General features: G+C 43.6%; 1 protein-coding gene and 1 long non-coding RNA gene across 4 annotated transcripts in view; one reads left to right on the top strand and one right to left on the bottom strand.

Annotated features, from left to right (window-relative positions):
* Positions 1 to 2,034: 2,034 nt before the first annotated feature.
* Positions 2,035 to 7,979, bottom strand: LOC108234628 (mothers against decapentaplegic homolog 4). 3 transcript variants are annotated; one of them, XM_017413983.3, is made up of 10 exons: positions 7,706 to 7,979; positions 6,425 to 6,795; positions 6,164 to 6,338; positions 5,753 to 6,007; positions 5,428 to 5,535; positions 5,262 to 5,312; positions 4,970 to 5,153; positions 4,141 to 4,309; positions 3,798 to 3,936; positions 2,035 to 3,362 (listed from the first exon to the last, which is right to left on the bottom strand). In XM_017413983.3, the coding sequence occupies exons 2-10, from the start codon at positions 6,662 to 6,664 to the stop codon at positions 3,151 to 3,153; spliced, it is 1,533 nt and encodes a 510-aa protein (XP_017269472.1). In that variant the 5' UTR covers positions 6,665 to 6,795; positions 7,706 to 7,979; the 3' UTR covers positions 2,035 to 3,150. The 3 variants fall into 3 exon arrangements, with proteins under 3 accessions (XP_017269472.1, XP_017269471.1, XP_017269473.1); XM_017413982.3 differs by having other exon boundaries at positions 6,425 to 6,791; XM_017413984.3 differs by lacking the exon at positions 7,706 to 7,979 and adding an exon at positions 7,078 to 7,229 and having other exon boundaries at positions 6,425 to 6,791.
* Positions 7,494 to 11,601, top strand: part of LOC108234630 — a 7,244-nt gene continuing 3,136 nt past the window's right edge. The window contains exons 1-2 of the long non-coding RNA XR_001808534.3: positions 7,494 to 7,660; positions 8,309 to 8,403. This is a non-coding gene — a long non-coding RNA (uncharacterized LOC108234630). The remainder of the gene's footprint in view (positions 7,661 to 8,308; positions 8,404 to 11,601) is intronic.

Genomic DNA, 11,601 nt, shown 5'->3' with positions numbered 1-11,601 from the left:
TGATTTGAATCAATGGGTGATTAACAGGCTTCTGCAGAACGTGAAGAGGTGATTTAACCTCTGAATCAGGTGTGTTGGAGCAGGGAAACAAGGAACACATGCAGGATAGTGGCCCTCGAGGACCAGAATTGGAGACCCCTGCCTTAAAGTCTGTCGGTTGGCACCAGGACCCTGAAGTCCAATCATTCCCAGACACTTCTGCCCTGAACTGAGCTTCTCTTACTGTTAAATGGCATCTGTAATTAAAAATAAAGCTGTAACTTGGTTAAAAAACAACAACAACTGGATGCTTGATTCCTGTATGGGCAAAGCTTTGTCCAAACAAACCGAACACAGACAGGAATTTCCTCGTATTTAACTCCGTCTCCTCCTTTCTCCCAATCCTTTTTTATGCTTAAAACACCCAAATCCCTCCTTCAGAGCAGTTTCTAAGGAAAACACTGGCTTGTTGGTACAGCAAACAGAACTTCTTACCAAGTGGAATTAAGTTAGTGTTAAATAAAGTCCTGCATTTTCCTGCAAAAAGATCAAAACCTTTGAAGCTTGAGCGACAGTGTCGTTCGGCTGGATGAATCTTGTTAACTTTTATGTATTGGATTTATTTTGACAGACTACAGATGAGAAGTAGCCTCCATGGCCCATCCTGGCTCATTCTGTAACGTGAGCTGTCACCAACCAGGGTAACTCAGTACTTTTTGGCGCACATCTAGGCCTTTGGATTGAAAATCCACTTTACACAAGAACATTTCTTCTTCCTGGACGCGTCGGCTTGATTGAGAAAAGAAACGCGACACCATGTGGATAACATCAGGCCACATTTAATGGTAGACTTACAGATAAAAGTTTATATTCGATCTGTCGTAGTAGTCAACACAAACTCAGCTGGGCTGTCTCGGCTCGGACGATAACAGGAAGTCATCTGAAAACACCCGTCCATTCTTACAAGCACATCAGAGTTTAATACTTTCATTTATTTTTCATAAAATACATTGTTTCCTGTTATTCAGCTGGGTAAAACGTTGGTGGGTGTGTCTCATAATTTGTGACAAACTTTCTAAACAACAACAGCTGCTAATCTGTTGGATGCCAAACCCTAAAAAGTCAGCTTTAAAACAAAAACAAATCCTGGTCATGCAGCTTTGTGGACAGATTGTCAGAACACAGTGGGAAATAAAATAAAAAAAGATAACCGTGAGTCTGAACAGACGTATGTAAGATCTGCAATGAATGCCTTTAAGAAGCAGAAACGACGAGCAGCAATGAAAAAGAGACGTTACATCGTTGGTGTTTGTCATCGTCTTGTGAGAGAAAACCTTTTTACTCAGTTTACTCTAAATTAAAGGCTTCCAGTTCAATTACACTTTGGAGGATCCTTAGCTGGAAGCCGGGGCGCTAAAATGTTTTTATTTTAGTCGATAAATTACAACTGAATCCAGCATCCTGAGCGATTCTTCCTTCTTTTTTTTATTTTTTATTTTCATAAACTAGCACGATAACACCAATATACAACAGGCTCTGATTTCTATCATCTTTAAATTAATTCTCCCGTCTAACGCAGGGAAGGAGACGTTCTATTTTTTTTAAAGGGTTAGAGAGGTTTCTGACATTAAACTTCATGCAGACACTGACATGCATTTAAAAAAAAAATTTAAAAAAAAGAAAGTTATTTACATGGATTAATGATGAAAACCTGAAACCAAAGTGATAAAATCCAACTTGTCCAACCAAAACAAAACCCAAGTGTAAATGTGAAAAGTGGATTTTAGTGTCACGCAGCACGTTTCTGCTCATACTGACCTATTTGCTCCTTTAGAAATACGGCAGGACATCGTGGTCGCCGACTTAAATCCAGACTAAAGTAAAGTGCTACAAATATACAAATCACTTCATCAAAATAACAAAAATAAAATCCCTTAAAAATCTGTCAATACTTGTGAGTAATATCTAAGCTTTTCTTCTCTTTGTTGGTAAAATATACATAAAAAAAACCTGGACTGAGGGATAAACGCAGCTTGGACTGGGCTGTTCTCCATCTTTTTTTTTTTTTTTTTAGAACTTCCTACTTTGGATTACTAAAACGTTCATAAAGCCTAATCTTTGCACTCGTTACAATCTTCTCTGCTTTCCTGCATCGCTTCTACTGAGAACCAAAAGCCTCAAAGTTTGTTTTCTTTTCCTCGGTGCATGGCGGTGTAAAAGAGAGCCGAGAGCTTCCTGGAGCCATAAGAGGAGGACACGCTAACCAAATTAGCATCCGGGACAAGAAACAAACCGAATGAAAGGTGATTAAAGAAGTAAAAATGTGGGTTAAATTCTTATTGAGAATTGTTAGAATCACAGCTGAATCAGTCACTGGAAATATATCTGTGTGTGTGTGTGTGTGTGGAAACTACATTCGTGCAGATATGACACATAAAGCTGAACGTTAGCGGTCAAACACACAGAGCGGGACTTCGTCTGGCTCAGCAGGCAAGAAGGGAAGCAAAGATTTCCCCCCACCTGCCGAACAGGAAACTTAAAACTCGTCTTCCTGAAGTCCAAACCTGTAGTTTGACTATACCCGACACGGACAAGTCCGGACTTGTTTCAGCTCAGGGGCTGAAGCCCAGCTGCAGATATGAAACCTGTGGACGCCTGTGGTTCGCTGGTGTGCTCCGTTCCAGCACTTGTGTCTTTCCGGCGGCTGAGGGGGGGGAGTGACGCTGAGAAAAGCCAGCTGACCCAACAAGCCTGTTGTTCCAGGTGTAGGGTGAACCAGCGGCGCCGGCGGTGCTCCAGCACCCTGACGGTGCTTCTCTAATACTCTCTGAGTCCAACAGACGCTGGTGGTTCAGGTCTGATCACGTTCCAGTTTCACAGGATCTGGTCCTCTGTGTGCGCAGTGTTTTTCTTTTAACCTTGAGTAACCTCTTTCTCTGATCAATCATAAAACCAAAGCCGTCGATCAAAACTGCAAACATAATTTTAATATACGGCTTCGGTTTGTGTTTTTTTAAATCACGAGCAAACAGTCGAGCGGCAGTGCACAGAGATCTCTCAGAGGCACCTGAAAATGTTTCTACGACGGGTTTGAATGCCCCTCCGTCTCTGCCACCGAGGGAGACTTCCCCGCTGCTTCTGTGAGCTGCTGCTGCTGCAGGGCGGACCCCCTCAGTCCAGAGGCTGGGGGTCTGCTATGGGCATGGTGTGGAGCACCTCGTCCAGCAGCTGCAGAGCCCTGTGCAGGTGGATTTCAATCCAACAAGGGGTCTCCTTGATGCTCTGCCGAGGGTAGTCAGGACCCCAGCCTTTAACAAAACTCATCCGGAGTATGCAGAGCCTCCGCAGGTCATCCACGCCGATCCCGGCCGCTGCAGACAGACCTGGAAGGACAGGAGGACGGAGGCAGAGAAGAGGAGTCTGGGCTTTAACAGTTTGCTTATATGTAAATGTGGTAGAATAAAGCATCGTTTTCAGTGTCACTGTGCATTTTTGTGAAGATTTAAATTTGTTAAGGCGACTAAACTGTACAATAATCATAACTCAAAGACTGATTATGAATAAAATTAAGTGTTTTGGAACAATCTTATTAATTTACCTGCACATAATAACTACTGTTGATGGAGAAAAAAAAGATTGTAAAGCAACAAGAAAGCTAATAATTAAAATTCAATACCTAAATGTCTTGATTTTATAACTATCTAATAAATATTTCTCTGCTCTTGTGGAGGCAGAAACAGAGAGCTCACGTGTTTCTGTTTACCGGTCCGATGTATGAGTGTGAGTGTACATGTGAGCGTGCAGTTCCTGCAGCTTACTGATAGCTGGCGCTATCCCTCCCACTGACCCAGGGCCAGGTATGTTTCCTGCCACAGCCGCCGCCTGAGCCGCTGCCGCCGCCTGAGCCGTCGCCGCCTGCTGCTGCATCTGCCTGTGGCACTGACGCAGGTCAAACACCTGGAGGCACAGAGGACACGTTGTTCAACGCTTCGACACGTCTTTAACGTTTCTGCCGCGCCTGGACAAAGACGAAACGACGGGGAGGGGAGCGAGCGGCCTCGGCACGAAGAACAACAAAAAAACAGTTTCTTCAAATGTTAACCTTTATTGGTTATCGGCCTCTTGAATTTATTCCACGGTAATTGAGGTTTGCCGCCTCACCTTGATGTAAGCACTGGGGTAGATTTTGTGAACAGCGTCTCCCGGCGCTCGGCCCGCCTCTCTGTCCAGGTAGTAGCTCTGAACAAACACGGCGTGGTCACTGAGGCACCGCACCCACACATCTCCCTCACCTTTACACTCCAGCTGGACTCCTTTACCAATGTGAAGTCTGGGGAGTGAAGAACAATAAAGCATAAAAACAAGCACGGAGAGAGAGATTTGAGTATCGTTTTACAAAGCTCGGATCTTTTGGATTTCCACTGAGGCCCAAAGCAAGACTGCTGCTCAAACGCTCACATTTTAACAGCCCCCACTCCCTTCTTCAAGGCACCTTTAAAACCAGAAACATCAACAGTATGAAGCACTAATAAAAAAAGCTTTTTTTACAAGAACATTTATAGTAATAAGAAGTGCAGGAGCTTTAATGAACAAGGAGGAATGATTTATTTTATGACAAATTGATTTTCCTTTGCTTTCTACAAACAAGTCGACAGGAAATAGATAATAAGCTAATTACCAAATAAAACCTAAAGTGTCCCTTAAAAAACAACTTTAAAACATAAAAACAAACCTCCTAAAACTGCTAGGTTTCTAATAAACTTATCAGTGTCCACTGAAAGTCTGATTGCTCTGCACTAAAAAAGGTCTGACGTGGAGATGCAACAAACAGACACACTGAAAATGTGAAAACACAATAAGAATAACCCAGCGCACCTGAACAATATATGCTGACTCTAGAGCCATCAGCTGATTAATTCCTTTGAATCTTGTTGTTTATTTATTTACTTTATTTTTGTTGTTTTTTTTAAAGGCTAGCAGGGTAACTTACCGCGCTCTCTCGATAGCCTCGGTGCGATGAACATTACTGAGCTGGCCCAAACAGAACCGGTCTCCACCTGAGGGGTCCACGTAGCCATCCACAGTCACCACGGGGCAAGAAGACGGCACTTTAAATGTCTCCCCGACTTGAACGTCCATCTCGAAATAAGCGATGGAGCACCAGTAGTCAGGAGCTGAAATAGAGGGCGGAAGATGTCAGCTGTCTGAGATGAGAAATGGAACTGACCAGTAGACCAAACGTTTTGACAAGACTTTCCACACGATGTGAGTCGTTCTCTCACCTGGATGGTTGGATATGGGAGGCTGGAAGGCGAGCTCATTATGCACTGGCCCTGAGAGGAAAAAACAAAACGAAAAACAGTGTAACGTCAGAAACACCCCGATATACACAAAGACCCCACTGATCTCTTGTGTACGGATGAAAGAAGAGCTGTAGTCAAAGTTTACAGTAGTGGGTGGGATGTGGCATCGGAGGGTGGTGCTGAAGATGGCCGTTGGTGTGGTGGGGCACGCTGGGGGGGAAAACACTGTTTCTGGGCCAGTTGGAGCTGGCACCTGAGGAGGAAATTCAATTCAGAGATGAACAGGAAGGAAAAAGAAAGAATATAAACTCACAAACGTACTGTGGTCGCTCTTTTTTATATAAATATATATATATATAAAAAACACACAGCTGCGGTAAAACCCTAAACAGAAACAATTTATTTTTAGAAGGAGGAGTTTTAGTGAATAAAAATAAAGAGATGCGAGATACGAGTGCTCTGGATCTTACTGCTCGACGCGGCAGGAATAGGTGGGAAGGACGATGCCGATGCTGAGGTGGAAGCCTCAGCGGGCGGGAGCAGGCTCGGGGTCGGAAATGGTTCAGTTTGAGCAGGACAGTTACTGGATGGCGGGTGCTGGATGGTCTGAAGAGAGTGCCCTCCCTCAACAGAGGGAATACTCTGCGGCCCGTCAAAATCATACTCGTCCTTGATTGGCCGTGCCGAGCTGGGTCCAGGACCGGTCAGGGTCAGTCCCGATAGGTCTGTAGGCCGAGAGAGGACAAAAAACGGTCTCGGAGCTGGATATATTTCTGACTGTTTACTGCATTTAATGTGATAAAGACTGAAGGCTGGGGGAGACTAATGTAAAGATAAAACGGCTGTAGGAAAAACAGCTACCCTAACTCCCAGTAGCTTACCAATGCCAGGAGACACCACCCTTTCATAGTGATAGGGATTCACGCACACACTGTCACACTTCAGATCGAAAGCGAACTGACAGTACTTCACGTGCTTCAGTTCATTCTTGTGCAGGTCAGGCCACCGCCACAGTCGGGCGTAGATTACGTGAGGGAACCCTTTACGCCCCGCCACCTGGAAACAACACGGAAAGACAGACATAGTTGGCCGCACGCTCGCCGTCCTCGCAGCTGATTCTGTAGGCGATGAGCATCTCTTACCTGCAGCCGTCCGTCGAGGGTCCTCTGAATGGTCACACACTTGCTGGGGTGGGCCCCGTTGGTGGTGATAGCCGTGATGAGGGAGTCGAGCTCATCCTTCTTCTCCTTCAGCTTCTTCACCAGGCTCTCGATGGCTCGCTTCGCAAACGTCTCACTCTCGCCGCCCTGTCTGTGGCACATCAGGCTGTGGACGATGCTCAAGCACGCGTCGTTGCTGGTAGGGGTGTTGGCGATGGACATTTTAATTTCACGCTCCTGCCACTCGTTCTGAGGAAATGTTGTCCCTGTTGGTGTCAAGATTCACATCATCCTCTGGAGGCCGGCGCCCGAACGATCTTCACAGGACTGATGAAGTGACAACAAATCTCTGTCTCAAAAGGAGAGCAAAAACAACAAAAAAAAGAGTTATAAAAGATTTGATTAATCTGCATAATTATTATGTTGACTGAAAGTTGTACAGCCTGATAAGAGATGCTCGTTGAATTTAAATACGAACATCTTTAAATGTGAAGCAGGGAAGGGGTTATCTTAGTAAAAAGTGTCCTAAAGCAAAACAAAAAAGATATTTATGAGTCAAGGTGGCTGGAATAAGGTATCGATTACTTTAACACTATAAAGTATTTATCAAGTAAACATTATTTATGCTGGCTCACCAACACAAATCGACTCGACTGAAAAAAATGCGTCCTTTATAAAATTGTTTAGAAAAACTTAAGTGATTCTTCTACGGTAAATAAGAAGTTTAAAGTTGTCCTGTTGGTAAGCTAAGTAGCGGCGCCAGACTGGCTGCAGTTTGTTTGGGGGAGGTGCAAAACAAGTTACTGCATCGTAACAGGAAGTGAGGACGTCTCATTGCAAAATAAAAGTACCAGCTTAAACACAGCGTTAAATACGGTGGAAATTTGAGTTATTAGGTGGCAAACCGACATCTCGAAGAGTCCAAGAAGCAAGTCTGGACATATAATTTGACTTAGCACATAAGAGCCAAGGCGCTCTGACGTTGTTTGATTTTATTTTGAACGGCAAAACAGGAAGCACTCTCGTACTGCAACTGCTTCGAAAATACCTGCTACGAAAACATCATCAGCTAGCGCAGATGATTGTTGATAGCATCCCAGCTAACGTAGCATCCAATAGGTTAGCAGACAGCGCTGGACGTTTTGTACAAACTTCATTGACAGTGGCAAAATAACGCATTGAAATTCCTCTAAACATTGCTGGCAGGAATTTCCACATGTGAGTTTAAATTTTCAAAGGCATTTAAGATCTGTTGATAGTTACCATTTGACGCTACCTAGAGTTAGCTGGTGTGGTGGCTAACAGGTGAAAACTGTCCCGAGTTGACGTGCCAGTGGTGAGACTTCGCCAGATCTTGTAAACTTCCTGGGTTATACTTGTAAAGTCCACCAGCTGCTTACAGAAAACACAAGAAAGCCCATTCTGTTTACGTTTACCCTTAGAGTTATCCAAACCCGAGTGGCATCAAGTAAGTCAAATCACAGATTTTTAAGTTAACTCCCACTTCACTCACTTGTCGCACCATCTCCTTGAATGGCGCGTTGCGCGTGCGCAAAACGAACCATGGGTTCGTGGAACAAATATATCTTTATAATTACATTTCTTTACTTATTAAGCCACGAATGAATTGTCATTACAACTTTATTCAAAGTACACATGTATAACATATTGTTTTTGTTTTTAGTATGTCAAATACACATATTTTACCAAAGTAAGGCAGATGTATTTGGTTATAATGTGTCCTCATACCAATGCTTTACATTTTTTTAACTAAAACAATTCACTGCATTTGTTTTACATTGAAAACAGCCAGCCTGTAACCATGACTGCGCACACTCGCTCCTAAAGTCAGTTTATACTCTCCAGGTGACATAACCTGGATGTATTTTGGAGGAAACTGTGGGAGGAAGCTGAAACAACTGGAGAAAAGCCACAGTCCACTCAAAAATATCCCAGCTGAGGTTTGAACCAAAGCCCTTCACATCTACAACTATGTATAAAATCTAATAATTATTACAGCTATGAAAGTTTCCTTTCAAAATACATTTTAGATAAACGTTATTGTTATTTTGACTCAAATACTACATCGAGCTTGGTTTCCTGTAGTACTTATGTAGTGAAACATAACAGTTTTATTAGAGCCGCTCCATCACAGATGCTAATTTCACAGATTATTTCCCCTCAGTGGATAAGGAGCTGCTAATTACAGAGCTGAAATCAGATGCCTCTGTGTTTAGTTTGAAAAAAAAAAAGATAGGCAGCGTTAATCCTTCATTTTATCTTCTCCACATTAATGAGGACACTTAAAGCTTGTTTAAGCACGCTCACACACACACACACACATACACACACACACACTGACTGGAGTTTAAATGCTCTGCTGGTTTCCAATTTGTACCAATTATAGATGTGAGTACTACCCACTGTCAAGGCACACAGAGATGATTTATTATCAGTTTATTATCAGGTAGCTAATGTTGCTGGTGTGGCCTCATAATTTGACTTTAATTGTCCGTAATCTTTCTCCTTTTTTTCCACATTTTATCTCCTTCCCTTTGCATTCACCCCATTCTTCTTTCTCCGAGAGAAAATCTCAGGCCAGGCAGTAATAAAATTTCCTGTCTTGTTTTCTCAGTTGCTCATTTACTCCCATTTTCAAGTTCGTCGCTCAGTTCCATATATCTTTCTTCACAACGAAATGATGAAATCCTTGTTGTGTGGCATTACTTTTTTACTTTTATTTGGAAATAAGAAGTTTGAGAAAAACAATAAAAAATAAACCTGACAAATAAATTTATAAAAATTAAGGTTTGTCACTTTTTTGTATTTATAGACTAATAAGGGAAAGTGTGAGCACAGAAAAATGTGAATCCCTTGGTTGTGTAATTTCCTATTTTGACCACCAGGGAGCAGTAAAAAACAAGCCAAAAGCTCAGCTGTGATTTGGCACTCTGACAGGAAGTCTTACATGTATAAATACAATGAGATATTTGGATATTTTGAGAAGATTATCTGAATATAATTCCTACTTTTGAGCTGAAAAGATACAAATGAAAAGTAAGATGCATAAAAAGAAGCAAAATAAACCCATTTGTGTTGCAAACTGAGCTGTCACTCATAAAAACACAATATGTAAGCATTTATTGTAGTTTTATTTTGAACTTTTACATGAAAACAGCTGGTCAACATCAGAGAGTAGGGACCAGACTACTATAAAATACATTATCCTATTTTTTTTTTAAGCAAGATGTGACAATTTCTTGTGGTCCAGATGAAATGTTTTGGTCATGTTGGTCCAAATACAACAGATAAAAGTGACGCAGCTTTAGCTTAATACAAGTTTAACTATGAATAAAATACATAAACGATGGCTTTTATTTAGAGGTCCTCTGTGACGTTACGTTGTAATGGTCACGCTGGCGACGCTGCACACACACTGGCGTTCGGTGGCAGAAACGTCATGTTTTGTTTGAAGTCGAGGAACTTCGCTCGTCTCTGTTTGAGCGACGCGTAGAAAAGCAGCATCTTAAGCCGATTCTGTTTATCTTCGCTGAACCAAAGCACGCGGGGCGTTCTGCATGAGCTCATCCGGTGTCAGCAGAGAGTTTTCTGGATAAAGCCGTGAGGAACTTTGAACGTGCGAGGGCCTAATTCATTCCAACAAACTACCGAAGCCACTGACGCTACAGGAAAGGAGTTGAAGTGGGAGGACGTTTGTGGTGGAGGTTTCAGAGCATTAGGCATGGTTTCTAACTCCTGAGCAGTACTGCAGCTGCGGTTTTTGAGAATATAAAACACAGACGATCTGTTCTGGTCACTGAACCCACCTTTTCATCCTAAAATGTCCCTCACACCTTCTGTCTTGCTCTTGTCCTCCTTCACCTTTTGAGCCTCTCGCTCCCGCCTTTGCATTCTGAACACACCGTGCGAAACGGGGTGATGTATTAAATCTGAAGTCTTTCCACCTTGGTGGGATTCAGGAAATTGGTCTCCCCTCCCACCCCCCACCCCACCCNCCTGCGGGAGGCAGATGGAGAGACGCGTGGAGGAGTAAAAATGGGACGGTTGGCCTGAGATGGAAGGTGTGTAGAAGATGGATGGATTGGTGGCGAGCAGACGAGACACAGAGATGGACTAGATGGGGGGGGAGGGGGAGGAGATGAGTGAGCTGTCCGTTTGAAGATAAATCAGGCGGACAGTGGAGTCAGAAGGTATATATCTATAAACACATACAAACAGATGTGTGTTTGCAGTCACGCTTCAGCTCACACACATGCAGTCCCACTCGTGCACACGCTGCCCCACGGCAAAGTGGTGGAAGGCCACGGCTGATTGGGTGCTGCAGGCCAGTTTCGTCCCGAGTGGAGGAGCGGTGCATGTTGGGATGTTTGGAGACAAACGCAGTTATCCATGAAGGCATGAGGTAGGTCATCACTTTTCACTCGGACTCTCGCAGCCCTCCTTTCTCCTTTTTGACATGTCCTTCTTAAGCTTTCCTCACTCACATCCTCCTCCTCTTGGTTTTCTTCCCCTCTATCGTTGTTGTGTTTTTCGCTTCCTTGCTCTATGTCTCTCGCACGTTTACCTACAGGGGCTTTTCACGACGCCTCGCGTTCGGATCTGCCCTTTACTCAGCTCCTATCAATTCATCTTTCACACGCGGAGCGTATTCTCTCTGGATAACAACAGTAGCTTTTAGATCTCCTCCTTTCTTCCCCTCGTTGCTCATTTTTCTGCCTCAATTCATTTCCATCTGTCATCCGTTCCTCTAAAAATCTCTCTTTTCAAGCTTTACTCACCCTCAATCTCTCCCTGACAAGCCCTCTCCGCAAACACACACGCACACACACACAGATGCACACACTTTGTATCCCTGCAGTGTAGTGTGCTAACAGAATAATTAGTCGCGCTTGATGTCTCTGACAGCTCTAATCCGTCTAAATGGCCACCACATGCCTCCCCTCATCAGCCCATGGCTAGACACACAAACTGCGCACGCTCCCGTACTCATCTGCGCGCCCACACACTCGCTCGCTGCAAAAAGCTGCGAATGTGATGTCTCCATCTGTGCCTAGAAATGCTCGGTTGTCAAATGTTTTACGACTGGAATGTTAACACAGACGGATAATGTAACCGAGCTGCAGCAACAGGAACCCCAC

This window comes from Kryptolebias marmoratus, linkage group LG1 (genome assembly GCF_001649575.2).
Source record: "Kryptolebias marmoratus isolate JLee-2015 linkage group LG1, ASM164957v2, whole genome shotgun sequence".
NCBI lineage: Eukaryota > Metazoa > Chordata > Actinopteri > Cyprinodontiformes > Rivulidae > Kryptolebias > Kryptolebias marmoratus.
The sequence above is the reverse complement of the archived record's forward strand: the minus strand, read 5'-3'. Positions and strand labels throughout refer to the sequence as shown.